Source organism: Pristiophorus japonicus, chromosome 18 (assembly GCF_044704955.1).
Source record: "Pristiophorus japonicus isolate sPriJap1 chromosome 18, sPriJap1.hap1, whole genome shotgun sequence".
Classification (NCBI taxonomy): domain Eukaryota; kingdom Metazoa; phylum Chordata; class Chondrichthyes; family Pristiophoridae; genus Pristiophorus; species Pristiophorus japonicus.
This window is the reverse complement of record NC_091994.1, coordinates 30,707,828-30,723,517: the sequence shown is the minus strand read 5'-3', so window position 1 is coordinate 30,723,517 and position 15,690 is coordinate 30,707,828. Positions and strand designations below refer to the sequence as shown.

General features: G+C 39.1%; 1 protein-coding gene across 1 annotated transcript in view; it reads right to left on the bottom strand.

Annotated features, from left to right (window-relative positions):
• LOC139229014 (mucin-16-like) overlaps positions 1-15,690 on the bottom strand; it is a 110,509-nt gene that overhangs the window by 45,941 nt on the left and 48,878 nt on the right. The window contains exons 27-42 of the mRNA XM_070860678.1: positions 13,039-13,199; positions 12,828-12,895; positions 11,977-12,146; positions 11,787-11,813; positions 10,020-10,180; positions 9,810-9,877; positions 8,959-9,128; positions 8,769-8,795; positions 6,903-7,063; positions 6,690-6,757; positions 5,839-6,008; positions 5,649-5,675; positions 2,614-2,774; positions 2,403-2,470; positions 784-953; positions 581-607 (exon numbers count right to left, since the gene is read on the bottom strand). Coding sequence (XP_070716779.1) covers positions 581-607; positions 784-953; positions 2,403-2,470; positions 2,614-2,774; positions 5,649-5,675; positions 5,839-6,008; positions 6,690-6,757; positions 6,903-7,063; positions 8,769-8,795; positions 8,959-9,128; positions 9,810-9,877; positions 10,020-10,180; positions 11,787-11,813; positions 11,977-12,146; positions 12,828-12,895; positions 13,039-13,199 — 1,704 coding nt within the window. The remainder of the gene's footprint in view (positions 1-580; positions 608-783; positions 954-2,402; positions 2,471-2,613; positions 2,775-5,648; positions 5,676-5,838; positions 6,009-6,689; positions 6,758-6,902; positions 7,064-8,768; positions 8,796-8,958; positions 9,129-9,809; positions 9,878-10,019; positions 10,181-11,786; positions 11,814-11,976; positions 12,147-12,827; positions 12,896-13,038; positions 13,200-15,690) is intronic.

The window sequence follows — 15,690 nt, the reverse complement described above, 5'->3', positions numbered from 1 at the left end:
TAAAATAAACCAAGAGTAGCGAAACCACAGCAGAGTATTTCAAGCTTGTGACCTCTCATTCAAAAGGGATGTGCAACAACATTTTACCACACATTTGCATATACGCTGAAACATTCATAACCAGAGATAATTCAATAGATTGCATATCGGTAGAGTAAATCCACTCGAATTTGCAAAGTCTCTTACTGATTGTTCTTAATTTTATATTTGGACTACAGTCATTGTTGTAGTGCCTTAGATGTGAGTTGCAGGTCTAATTGCAAGTCACCTCAGCTGCTCCTGTTCGAGTTGCTCACAGCTTTAGTATCAGTCTATCAACATTCCTCACATACAGGAGACAGGACACAAAGCCAACACAGAACCTTTGGCTAAGCCGTCAAAAAATGTTCAAATCCAGAATTAAACTAAGTGCTTAAACAGGAAAAGAATGATCCACAATGACTAAATGAGAAAATTGCAGTGCCAATAAGGTAGGTTTATTCAACAATATATCAACAGGCACCAGTAAAGATTTTGCTTTTTTGTTACCCATGGTAATAAAGAAACATTAAGGGAACTAAGGAAAAGGAACCATACTTACTGGGTATAGGAGTTGATTCGTGGTAATCTGCAAAATAAAATGCAAGTGTTATGAGTGAAACGTGCCAAGCGTAAAGTTATCATTAAAGAGAGGAAAGAAATTGATGCATTGTTTGAAATGAACTGAATTCAATCTGAATAACACATTCAAACACATAGAATGAAATTTAATTGAACAGAATTTCTCCTTTAAATGATAAATACCATTTATGTAGAGGCTGTTATTGTCCAATGAATATGTTGCTAAGGTGGAGATGTTCTTCGTGTTGTCTCTGAACACGTGGTACACAGTAACTTTATCAACATCCTGAGCAGTAGAATCATTTCTGAATGTGCAGATTGCATGCACACTGGTGTTGCCAACATTTGCCGGGCTGTTGGAACAAAATGCATTAAGGAGGTGAACCAAATGGCAAAAGTTATTCTGTAAAATGTTATTGGTTACTGTAATTACCAAAATTGTATGGGGAAGAAATTTGGTCATGCCTCTAGAGCAGCATTGTCATGGGCGGAGCGGAAAATTTCAGGCTGGCAAGTGGATTGCGTCTGTCGCCGCAAAATTCATCAGCTGGGCCCGGAGTTTGGAGTGGAGCGCTAAGGGAAGGGTTTGCACACCTCATTTAGTGCGCTAGGCCGGCTGAGCAAGCGAAAATCCCATGCTAAGCAGCCAGCCTCAGAGCGCCATAAGAGATGCCTCGAGGGGGGTTAAAAAACCTGAAACAAATACACGAAAAACATTCCCAATACATAACTGACGCCGCCACAACACAAACCGCAAAAAAACAAACGATCGTACTTACCTGAGGTCGACATTACTTGTCTAACGGCGGCTGCTACATCTTGGAATGCTAGCTTCCAAAGGCGTTCCCAGCAGGACGAACTACGGAGCACTATTGTGGTCGGGCGGCAGCCAAAACTCGAGCCGGTGTCGCAACCAGGGTTTTGCACACTGGCTCACCACTCACATGGTGGTAATCCTCCGCGCCCACTCAAAGCAGGCCCCGACTGTCCTGGTGGGGCCCTGTAAGGTGGCCGTCCACTCGGAAAGAGCTTAGCACCGGCATTGCTGCCCTTCCTGGGCACTTATAAGGCGGCAGAAGACCGAACATTCAGCCCTAGGATCGTTATTCAAGTTGCAATCATCCACTGCACCAATAATTAAAATAATTCCCACTTAACAGTGTCTCAGAAGACATGTTTGAAGCAAAAGTGTCGCCCTCCATCCATGAGTACCAGTGTAAACCAAACATCAAGGAGGCAGAAGAGAAAAAGGTGAAGGAAACAGTTCTATGACTGTTATTTCAAAAGGCATTTGTGTGAACTGATCATAGTGACTGAGACATACCAGTCATACAAGATATATAAAACAACAGCACCAGGGTACACTCAACAGTATGCAATGCACAACTGAAAGGTCATTGACCGGAATGTCAACTCTATTTCCCTCACTTTAGATGTCATCTGACCTGCTGTTTTTCCAGCCTTTTCTATATTCATTTCAGTTTTTCAGCATCCACAGTATTTTGCTCCATTTTTACTCATACAAACAAATGAGCAATGATGGACAGGTAAAGAACCTTTGGATCCTGAAACTGGTCCTGCACAATTGTCATAATTTGTGTATCACAATATATACAATCTCCACCCCCAACCAAAAACCAAAGAACATTTCTCTGTGTGTGGTACATTGTCCAGCAAATACCAATTGCGAATGTTTTTCATCATTCAAGGAATTACTGCCTTCTGATTCTTGAGTGATGTGGGTTTTATTTGCAATAAATGTTGATACATATTTTCAAAATATAATAGTGAAATGTCCTCACCTGAATGAAACAACTTTGCAACTTGAAAACGTTGCGTAAATTTTACTTTTCTTGTACAGGTCAGTGAGCTGCAATAAATTCACAATCACAGTGTTAGAGGGAGAAGCTCTCAATGATTGTAAAAATATTTCTGTTAATTATTTTTTATAATCACTATCACACCACTAACTTATCTGGAAAGTAATAATTGTCAATATAATATATTAGTTACCTGTTGAGAAATATTATTTGATGCAGAAATGTACGGCAAGGAAGTGGAATCTTGTAGACTTTGTGTAACTTCTAAGTTTGTGATAATAAAGGTCACATTGAAATCAATAGACTTCTCTTCCAGGTCTGGAGTTTGTGTACTGGTCTCTGTTGGTGGTATCGCTATTGGGAGACATTAGGAGAACAGTAGACTCAGAGTACAACAGACATCAGCACCTCAATAGAATCATAGAATAATACAGTGCAGAAGGCAGAAGCAGGCCATTCAGTTTATTGTGCCTATGCCGGTCATTTGAAAATTCGTTTCAATGCGTCCTTTTCACCTGCCCTTTAGCCATAGCGCTGCACTCAGAAGGGAACATGGGTTGGAGATACGGCTGGAAGAATAATAATATTACTTGGTTCTCTTTAGTCCAGTAATATTCACCAGTCAGACCTCTCATGCACATGATTTTTTAAATCTACGCTGATGAGCAAGCTCAAAATTATCTGAGCAGAAAAGAAGATTGAGAGGTTTGAGCCTTGGGAGGTGGTGTGAAACCATTGCCCATATTTGAAAGCTGCTTTAAATTGATGAGAATTATCGTTTGCAGCAGAGTATCTAATATCTAGCCATTGTGGTGTGACCTGCTACTTGGAAGTTTAAGGGAACAGTAGCTGCTGTCCATGATTATGTTTTGTTGTCTGCAGCACTGGGCACAAGTTTGTAGTGTTGACTAGTTTAGCTTTTAGATCCAACCAGTCTGAGTGTCCACTGTCTGATCTGAGATAGGACTCCATGGTACATTTGAATCTTTTTTTTTTTCTCTGTAGCGTCTGATGCCCTACAAGAGAAAATGTTGTTTTCACATTTGAATATAGGTATTATTATGCAAACCCATGAAGTTGTTACTTTGGTTTATTTACTTAAAATCAATGGCTTGAAATGATGCCCTGGGATATTAGTGTACGAATGCTCAATACATTGAATTACATGGAACGTTCAGCACAGAAACAGACCATTGAGACCAACTGATCTTTGCAATGTTTATAGTCCATACGAGTCTCCTCTCACTCTAAATTCGTCTCTCCACTCAGCCTCATTCATATCCTTCTATTCTCTTCTTCCTCAATACATTCACTTGAATTTCCACTCTCTGATATTTTGGTGGAGGCATTAAAACACATTTATTTTGAAGGAGTGAGCATTTCTGATCAAATATCAGAGAGAATTTTCAGATGAAGATGTTAAATATTCGTACACTAATTTCCCACAGTAGCATTTCATGACCAATCTCTTCCTGCACATGTTATTGGTGAATTGGGATATTTGATCAGAAGGACAGTTATGTTTGATGTTTACTTTTCAACACAAATTCATTTGATAAGTAACCATAACTAACCAATGCATTTTACATTGGGGATTTAACCAAGTAGATTTATTTGGTAACTGATGTAGATGTAGAATTTTTGGAGATCATTATTAGTTCTTCCTCAAGAAATAAAGGAATGAATATATAATAGGTACAGTTACAATATAGTGATTGTAATATATAAACAGGCACCTGAGTTAAAAAGTTACTGGTTATACTGACTTGGATGTGCATTTATTCCAGTCACCAGACCTTTCAGAAACTGGGAATTCCATTTCTAAATTTAATTGTATGGAATATTTATTCTGTGTTATCGGCTGTAACTGAATCCTAAACAAATCTCTAAAGGATGTGCTTATGGGAGGTGGTGTGAAACCATTGCCCATATTTGAAAACTGCTTTGAATTGAGGAGAAATATCACTTGCAGCAGAGATTCTAATATCGAGCCATTGTGGTGTGACCTGCTACTTTGAAACTTAAGGGTACAGTAGCTGCTGTCCATGCTAATATTTTGTTGTCTGCAACACTGGGCACAAGATAATATTGTCTGCTTGTTTGTAGTGTTGACTAATTTAGCTTTTCGATACAGCCAGTCTGAGTGCCCACTGTCTGATCTGAGAGAGGACTCCGTGCTACATTTGAATCTTTTTCTACTCTGTAGCCTCTAAGGCCCTTCGAGAGCAAATGTTGTATTCACATTTGAATATCGGTATTATTATGCAAACCCATGAAGTTGTTACTTTGGTTTATTTACTTAAAATCAATGGCTCTGAAATGATGCCCTTGGATATTAGTGTACGAATGCTCAATACATTGAATTACATGGAACGTACAGCACAGAAACAGGCCATTGTGACCATCTGATCTTTGCAATGTTTGTAGTCCACACGAGGCTCCTCTCAATCTAATTACGTCTTCCCACTCAGCCTCATATCCCTCTATTCTCTTCTTCCTCAATATATTCACTTGAAATTCCACTCTCTTATATTTTGGCGGAGGCATTAAAACACATTTATTTTGAAGGGGTGAACATTTCTGATAAAATATCAGCGAGAATTTTCAGATGAAGATGTTACATATTCAAATACTAATATCCCACAGTAGCATTTCATGACCAATCTCTTCCGGCACATGTTGTTGATGAACTGGGGAATTTGATCAGAAGGCCAGTTGTGTTTGATGTTTACTTTTTAACACAAATTCATTCGATAAGTAACCATAACTAACCAATGCATTTTACATTGGGGATTTAACCAAGTAGATTTATTTGGTAACTGATGTAGATGTAGAATATTTGGACATCATTATTAGACAGTTCTTTTACAATAAATAAAGGAATGAATATATAATAGGTACAGTTACATTATACTGATTGTAATACGTAAAAAGGCACCTGAGTTAAAAAGTCACTGGTTATACTGACTTGGATGAGCATTTATTCCACTCACCAGACCTTTCAGAAACTGGGAATTCCATTTCTAAATTTAATTGTATGGAATATTTATTCTGTGTTATTAGCTGTAACTGAATCCTAAAGAAATCTCGAAAGGATGTGCATATGATTTCACTATGCCTAACATATGGAGGAAATCTTCAGGGTTTAGAAAAGAATTTGCTTTCTTGTAAGACTCGGTGTTAAAAAGGTAAAACATTAAGGGAATTAAGAACAGAAACCATACTTACTGGGTAAAGGAGTTGATTCATGGTAACCTGAAAAATAAATTACGTGTGTTATGAGTGAAATGTGCCAAGTGGAAAGACATCATTAAAGGGTGGAATGAAATTGATGCATTGCTTGAAATCAACTGAATGGAATCTCAATAACATATTCAAATATGTAAAATGAAATTTAAAGGAACAGAATGATAGATACCATTTACGTAGAGGCTGTTATTGTCCAGTGAATATGTTCCTAAGGTGGAGATTTTCTTTGTGTTGTCTCTGAACACGTGGTACACAATAACTTTATCAACCTCCTGAGCAGTAGAATCATTTCTGAATGTACAGATTGCGTACACACTGGTGTTATCAACATTTGCCGGGCTGTTAAAACAAAATGTGTTAACAAGGTTAACGGAATGGCAAACATTGTTCTGAAAAAGTTATTGGTCATTGTAATTAACATTTCTAACCTCGCCAATACTGTATTTAATTCATTGAATTTACAATCATTCAGTGTAACAGTAATTAAAATAAATTCACTCAGTCACTGTCCTCAAATAACAAGTTTCAAATACAGGTGCCTGCCCTCCATTTCTGTGTAGCAGGGGAAACCAACATCAAAAAGATGGAAGAGCAAAGGATGAAGGAAAGAGTTCAGTAACTGTTATTTCAAAAGTGATTTGTGTGAATGTATAATGGTAATTTAAACATACCAGTGCAAAACAAATATGAAACAACCGCATTGGGATCATACAACAGTATGCACAACTGAAAGGTCATTGATCTGAAATGTTAACGCTATTTCTCTGGCCTCACATGCTGCCTGACCTGTTGTTTTTCAAGCAGTTTCTGTTTTTATTTCAGATTTTGCAGCATCCGCAGAATTCTGCTTTTTTTTCATTCAGCCAGAGAATATTTCTCTATGAATGGTACATTTTACAATTATAAACTTTAAAAAATCATTCAAGGAATTACTACCTTCTGCCCCTTGAGCAACGCGGCTTTTTATTTTCAATTAATGTTGATACAGATTTTCCGTATATAATAGTGAAATGTCCTCACCTGAAGGAAACAACTTTGCAACTTGAAAATGGCGCATTGATTTTGCTTTTGTTGTACAGGTCAGTGAGCTGCAATAAAGTCACAATCACAATGTTAGAGGGAGAAACTCTCAATGATCGTAAAAATATTTCTATTAATTATATTTTATAATCACTATCACACCACTAAAACTTATCTGGAAAGTAATAATTGTCAATATAATATATTAGTTACCTGTTGAGAAATATTATTTGATGCAGAAATGTACGGCAAGGAAGTGGAATCTTGTAGACTTTGTGTAAATTCTAAGTTTGTGATAATAAAGGTCACATTGAAATCAATAAACTTCTCTTCCAGGTCTGGAGTTTGTGTAGTGGTCACAGTTGGTGGTATCGCTATTGGGAGACATTAGGAGAACATTAGACTCAGAATACAACAGACATCAGCACCTCAATAGAATCATAAAATAATACAGCGCAGAAGGAGGCCATTCAGCTTATCGTGCCTATGTCAGCCGTTTGAAAAATCTGGTCAATTTTAGTCCTATTCTCCTGCCCTTCACTGATGGTGCTGCCAAGAGCTGCACTCAAAGGAAACATGGGTTGGAGATACGGCTGCAAGAATAATAATAATATTACTTAGTTCTCTTTGGTCCAGTAATATTCACCAGTCAGACCTCTCATGCATATGATTTTTTAAAATCTCGGAGCACAATGTTCATGAACAAGCTCAAAATGATCTGTATGACCAGAAAAGAAGGTTGACAGGTTTGAGCCTTGGGAGCTGGTGTGAAACCATTGCCCATATTTGAAAGCTGCTTTAAATTCAGGAGAAATCTCACTTGCAGCAGAGTATCTAATATCTAGCCATTGTGGTGTGACCTGTTACCTTGAAGCTTAATGGTACAGTAGCTGCTGTCCATGCTTATATTTTGTTGTCTGCAGCACTGGGCCCAAGATAATATTGTCGCTTTTGTAGTGTTGACTAGTTTAGCTTTTCGATACAGCCAGTCTAAGTGCCCACTGTCTGATCTGAGATAGGACTCCTTGCTGCATTTGAATCTTTTTCTACTCTGTAGCCTCTAACGGCCCTTCGAGAGAAAATGTTGTTTTCACATTTGAATATCGGTATTATTATGCAAACCCATGAAGTTGTTACTTTGATTTATTTACTTTAAATCAATGGCTCTGAAATGATGCCCTTGGATATTAGTGTATGAATGCTCAATACATTGAATTACATGGAACGTACAGCACAGAAACAGGCCATTGAGACCAACTGATCTTTGCAATGTTTATAGTCCACACGAGTCTCCTGTCACTCAAATTACGTCTTCCCACTCAGCCTCATATCCCTCTATTCGCTTCTTCCTCAATACATTCACTTGAAATTCCACTCTCTGATATTTTGGCGGAGGCATTTAAACACATTTATTTTGAAGGGGTGAGCATTTGTGATAAAATATCAGCGAGAATATTCAGATGGAGATGTTAAATATTCGTATACTAATATCCCACAGTAGCATTTCATGACCAATCTCTTACTGCACATGTTATTGGTGAACTGGGGAATTTGATCAGAAGGACAGTTGTGTTTGATGTTTACTTTTCAACACAAATTCATTTGATAAGTAACCATAAGTAACCAATGCATTTTACATTTGGCATTTAAGCAAGTAGATTTATTTGGTAACTGATGCTGATGTAGAATATTTGGACATCATTATTAGACAGTTCTTTTTCAATAAATAAAGGAATGCATATCTAATAGGTACAGTTACAATATAGTGATTGTAATATATAAACAGGCACTTGAGTTAAAAAGTTACTGGTTATACTGACTTGGATGTGCATTTATTCCACTCATCAGAATTTCAGAAACTGGGAATTCCATTTCTAAATTTAATTGTATGGAATATTTATTCTGTGTTTTCAGCTGTAACTGAATCCTAAACAAATCTCTCAAGGATGTGCTTATGATTTCACGATGCCTAACATGCGGAGGAAATCTTCAGGATTTAGAAAAGAATTTGCTTTCTTGTAAGACTCATTATTAAAAAGGTAAAACATTAAGGGAATTAAGAACAGAAACCATACTTACTGGGTAAGGGAGTTGATTCATGGTAACCTGAAAAATAAATTACGTGTGTTATGAGTGAAATGTGCCAAGTGGAAAGACATCATTAAAGGATGGAATGAAATTGATGCATTGCTTGAAATCAACTGAATGGAATCCCAATAACATATTCAAATATGTAAAATGAAATTTAAAGGAACAGAATGATAGATACCATTTACGTAAAGGCTGTTATTGTCCAGTGAATATGTTCCTAAGGTGGAGATGTTGTTTGTGTTGTCTCTGAACACGTGGTACACAATAACTTTATCAACCTCCTGAGCAGTAGAATCATTTCTGAATGTACAGATTGCGTACACACTGGTGTTATCAACATTTGCCGGGCTGTTAAAACAAAATGTGTTAACGAGGTTAACGGAATGGCAAACATTGCTCTGTATATGTTATTGGTCATTGTAATTAACATTTCTAACCTTGCCAATACTGTATTTAATTCATTGAATTTGCAATCATTCAGTGCAACTGTAATTAAAATAAATTCACTCAGTCACTGTCCTCAAATAACAAGTTTCAAATACAGGTGCCTGTCCTCCATTTCTGTGTACCAGGGTAAACCAACATCAAAAAGATGGAAGAGCAAATGATGAAGGAAAGAGTTCAGTAACTATTATTTCAAAGGTTATTTGTGTGAATATATCATGGTAATTTAAACATACCAGCGCAAAACAAATATAAAACAACAGCATCGGGATCCTACAACAGTATGCACAACTGAAAGGTCATTGATCTGAAATGTTAACGCTATTTCTCTGGCCTCACATGCTACCTGGCCTGTTGTTTTTCAAGCAGTTTCTGTTTTTATTTCAGATTTTGCAGCATCCGCAGTATTTTGCTTTTTTTTCATTCAGCCAGAGAATATTTCTCTATGAATGGTACATTTTACACTTGTAAACTTCAAAAAATCATTCAAGGAATTACTACCTTCTGGCCCTTGAGCAATGCAGCTTTTTATTTTCAATTAATGTTGATACAGATTTTCCGTATATAATAGTGAAATGTCCTCACCTGAAGGAAACAACTTTGCAACTTGAAAACGGTGCATTAATTTTGCTTTTGTTGTACAGGTCAGTGAGCTGCAACAAATTCACAATCACAGTGTTAGAGGGAGAAGCTCTCAATGATCGTAAAAATATTTCTGTTAATTATTTTTTATAATCACTATCACACCACTACCTTATCTGGAAATAATAATTGTCAATATAATATATTAGTTACCTGTTGAGAAATATTATTTAATGCAGAAATGTACGGCAAGGAAGTGGAATCTTGTAGACTTTGTGTAAATTGTAAGTTTGTGATAATAAAGGTCACATTGAAATCAATAAACTTCTCTTCCAGGTCTGGAGTTTGTGTAGTGGTCACAGTTGGTGGTATCGCTATTGGGAGACATTAGGAGAACATTAGACTCAGAATACAACAGACATCAGCATCTTAATAGAATCATAAAATAATACAGTGCAGAAGGAGGCCATTCAGCTTATCGTGCCTATGTCAGCCGTTTGAAAAATCTGGTCAATTTTAGTCCTATTCTCCTGCCCTTCACTGATGGTGCTGCCAAGAGCTGCACTCAAAGGAAACATGGGTTGGAGATACGGCTGCAAGAATAATAATAATATTACTTAGTTCTCTTTGGTACAGTAATATTCACCAGTAAGACCTCTCATGCATATGATTTTTTTAAATCTCGGAGCACAATGTTCATGAACAAGCTCAAATTGATCTGTATGACCAGAAAAGAAGGTTGACAGGTTTGAGCCGTATCTAATATCTAGTCATTGTGGTGTGACCTGTTATTTTGAAGCTTAATGGTACAGTCGCTGCTGTCCATGTTTATATTTTGCTGTCTGCAGCACTGGGCACAAGATAACATTGTCTGCTTTTGTAGTGTTGACTAGTTTAGCTTTTAGATGCAGCCCGTCTGAGTGCCCACTGTCTGATCTGAGATAGGACTCCGTGCTGCATTTGAATCTTTTTCTATTCTGTAGCCTCTGAGGCCCTTCGAGAGAAAATGTTGTTTTCACATTTGAATATCGGTATTATTGTGCAAACCCATGAAGTTGTTACTTTGTTTTATTTACTTAAAATCAATGGCTCTGAAATTATGCCCTTGGATATTAGTGTATGAAAGCTCAATACTTTGATTTACATGGAACGTACAGCACAGAAACAGATCATTGAGACCAACTGATCTTTGCAATGTTAATAGTCCACACGAGTCTCCTCTCACTCAAATTACGTCTTCCCACTCAGCCTCATATCCCTCTATTCGCTTCTTCCTCAATACATTCACTTGAATTTCCACTCTCTGATATTTTGGCGGAGGCATTCAAACACATTTATGTTGAAGGGGTGAACATTTCTGATAAAATATCAGCGAGAATTTTCAGTTGAAGATGTTAAATATTCATACACTAATCTCCCACAGTAGCATTTCATGACCAATCTCTTCCTGCACATGTTATTGGTGAATTGGGATATTTGATCAGAAGGACAGTTGTGTTTGATGTTTACTTTTCAACACAAATTCATTTGATAACTAACCATAACTAACCAACGCATTTTACATTGGGGATTTAACCAAGTAGATTTATTTGGTAACTGATGTAGATGTAGAATATTTGGACATCATTATTAGACAGTTCTTTTTCAATAAATAAAGGAATGAATATATAATAGGTACAGTTACAATATAGTGATTGTAATACATAAACAGGCACCTGAGTTAAAAAGTCACTGGTTATACTGACTTGGATGAGCATTTATTCTACTCACCAGACCTTTCAGAAACTGGGAATTCCATTTCTAAATTTAATTGTATGGAATATTTATTCTGTGTTATTAGCTGTAACTGAATCCTAAAGAAATCTCCAAATTTGTGCATATGATTTCACTATGCCTAACATGCGGAGGAAATCTTCAAGGTTGAGAAAAAAAATTTGCTTTTTTGTAAGACTCGGTGTTAAAAAGGTAAAACATACTTACTGGGTAAAGGAGTTGATTCATGGTAACCTGAAAAATAAATTATGTGTGTTATGAGTGAAATGTGCCAAGTGGAAAGACATCATTAAAGGATGGAATGAAATTGATGAATTGCTTGAAATCAACTGAATGGAATCTCAATAACATATTCAAATATGTAAAATGAAATTTAAAGGAACAGAATGATAGATACCATTTACATAGAGGCTGTTATTGTCCAGTGAATATGTTCCTACGGTGGAGATGTTCTTTGTGTTGTCTCTGAACACGTGGTACACAGTAAATTTATCAACCTCCTGAGCAGTAGAATCATTTCTGAATGTACAGATTGCGTACACACTGGTGTTATCAACATTTGCCGGGCTGTTAAAACAAAATGCGTTAACGAGGTTACCAGTCCAGCAAACATTGTTCTGAAAAGGTTATTGGTCATTGTAATTAGCATTCTAACATCGCCAATAATGTATTTAATTCATTGAATTTGCAATCATTCAGTGCAACAGGAATTAAAATAAATCACTATCAGTCACTGTCCTCAAATAACAAGTTTCAAACAGAGGTGCCTGCCCTCCATTTCTGTGTACCAGGGTAAACCAACATCGAAAAGATGGAAGAGCAAATGATGAAGGAAAGAGTTCAGTTACTATTATTTCAAAAGTCACTTGTGTGAATGTATCATGGTAATTTAAACATACCAGCGCAAAATAAATATGAAACAATAGCATCGGCGTCATACAACAGTATGCACAACTGAAAGGTCATTGATCTGAAATGTTAACGCTATTTCTCTGACCTCACATGCTGCCTGGCCTGTTGTTTTTCAAGCAGTTTCTGTTTTTATTTTAGATTTTGCAGCATCTGCCGTATTTTGCTTTTTTTTCATTCAGCCAGAGAATATTTCTCTATGAATGGTACATTTTACAATTGTAAACTTAAAAAAATCATTCAAGGAATTACTACCTTCTGAACCTTGAGCAATGCGGCTTTTTATTTTCAATTAATGTAGATACAAATTTTCCGTATATAATAGTGAAATGTCCTCACCTGAAGGAAACAACTTTGCAACTTGAAAACGGTGCATTAATTTTGCTTTTGTTGTACAGGTCATTGAGCTGCAACAAATTCACAATCACAGTGTTAGAGGGAGAGGCCCTCAATGATCGTAAAAATATTTCTGTTAATTATTTTTTATAATCACTATCACACCTCTAACTTATCTGGAAAGTAATAATTGTCAATACAATATATTAGTTACCTGTTGAGAAATATAATTTGATGCAGAAATGTACGGCAAGGAAGTGGAATCTTGTAGACCTTGTGTAAATTGTAAGTTTGTGATAATAAATGTCACATTGAAATCAATAAACTTCTCTTCCAGGTCTGGAGTTCGCGTAGTGATCTCAGTTGGTGGTATCGCTATTGGGAGACATTAGGAGAACATTAGACTCAGAGTACAACAGACATCAGCATCTCAATAGAATCATAAAATAATACAGTGCAGAAGGCAGAAGAAGGCCATTCAGTTTATTGTGCCTATGCCGGCCATTTGAAAATTTGTTTCCAAGCATCCTATTCACCTGCCCTTCACCCATAGTGCTGCACTCAGAAGGGAACATGGGTTATTGGAGATACGGCTGGAAGAATAATAATAATATTACTTGGTTCTCTTTAGTCCAGTAATATTCACCAGTCAGACCTCTCATGCACATGATTTTTTAAAATCTACGTTCATGAGCAAGCTCAAAATTATCTGTATGACCAGAAAAGAAGATTGAGAGGTTTGTGCCTTGGGAGGTGGTGTGAAACCATTGCCCATATTTGAAAGCTGCTTTAAATTGATGAGAATTATCGTTTGCAGCAGAGTATCTAATATCTAGCCATTGTGGTGTGACCTGCTACTTGGAAGTTTAAGGGAACAGTAGCTGCTGTCCATGATTATGTTTTGTTGTCTGCAGCACTGGGCACAAATTTGTAGTGTTGACTAGTTTAGCTTTTAGATCCAACCAGTCTGAGTGTCCACTGTCTGATCTGAGATAGGACTCCATGGTACATTTGAATCTTTTTTTTCTCTGTAGCGTCTGATGCCCTACGAGAGAAAATGTTGTTTTCACATTTGAATATAGGTATTATTATGCAAATCCATGAAGTTGTTACTTGGTTTATTTCCTGAAAATCAATGGCTTGAAATGATGCCCTGGGATATTAGTGTACGAAGGCTCAATACATTGAATTACATGGAACATACAGCACAGAAACAGGCCATTGAGACCAACTGATCTTTGCAATGTTTATAGTCCACACGAGTCTCCTCTCACTCTAATTCATCTTCCCACTCAGCCTCATATCCCTCTATTCTCTTCTTCCTCATTACATTCACTTGAATTTATACTCTCTGACATTTTGTCAGAGACATTAAAACACATTTATTTTGATGGGGTGAACATTTGTGATAAAATATCAAAGAGTATATTCAGATGAAGATGTTAAATATTTGTACACTAATATCCCACAGTAGCATTTCATGACCAATCTCTTCCTGCACATGTTATTGGTGAATTGGGATATTTGATCAGAAGGACAGTTGTGTTTGATGTTTACTTTTCAACACAAATTCATTTGATAAGTAACCATAACTAACCAATGCATTTTACATTGGGGATTTAACCAAGTAGATTTATTTGGTAACTGATGTAGATGTAGAATATTTGGACATCATTATTAGACAGTTCTTTTTCAATAAATAAAGGAATGAATATATAATAGGTACAGTTACAATGGGCCCAAGTTTCCACAAGAAAAAAAACGGGCGCCCCTCCGAGCGCCTAAAAAAACCCTCGGAATTCTCCACCTCCCTGTAGGTGCTCTGGCCCTCGGCGCAGCCAGCACGAGCTGTGGGGGGGCGGAGCCAAGTCCCGGCGCTGAAAACAGTGCCGGGACCTCTGCACATGCTCGCTACAGTCGGCACGCAAGCGCAGTAGCTCCAGGCGCCGAACTGTGTGGGAGGGGCCCGAAGCACGCAGCCCCGAGCCCTGGCCCAATGGCCTCACTGGGGCTCCTCCCACGGCCAGCTCCTGCTCCCCGCCTGACCAGACCCGACACTCGCTCCTCACTCCCCGCTCCCCCCCCCACCGACCAGACCCGACACTCGCTACTCGCTCCCCGCCCCCCCCTCCCCCCGCCGACCAGACCCGACCCGACCCGACACCCGCTCCCCCCGCCCCGCTCCGACCCGACACCCGCCCCGAGCCGAGCCGAGACCCTCCCCCCGCTCCCCCGACCCGACCCGAGACCCGCTCGCCCCCCCCCGAAGACCCGACCCGCGCTTCTGTTCACCGACCCACCCACCCTCTCTCTCTCTCCCTCCTCTCCCTCCCCTCTCCCCTCCTCCTCCCCCCACTCTCCCTCCCTCCCCCCCCTCCCTCTCCCTCTCCCCCTCCTCCCCTCCCTCTCCCTCCTCCCACTCCCCCCCTCTCCTCCCCTCTCCCCTCTCCCTCCCCCTCCCCCCCTCCCTCCTCTCCCTCCCCTCTCCCCCTCCCCCTCTCCTCCTCCTCCCTCTCCTCTCTCCCCCCTCTCCCTCCCTCCCTCCTCTCTCCCTCCTCCTCTCCCTCCCTCCCTTCCCCTCTCCCTCCCTCCTTCCCTCTCCCTCCCTCCCTTCCCCTCTCCCTTCCCCTCTCCCTCCCTTCCCCTCTCCCTCCCTCCTTCCCCTCTCCCTCCCTCCCCTCCCTCCCTCCTCCCTCCCCCTCTCCTCCTCCCTTCCCTCTCCCTCCCTCCCTTCCGCTCCCTTCCCCTCTCCCTCCCTCCCTCTCCCCTCTCCCTCCCTCTCCCTCCCTTCCCTCTCCCTAAATCCCTCTCCCCTCTTCTCCCCCTCCCCTCTTCCCCCCCCTCCCTCTCCCCTCTCCCCTCTCCC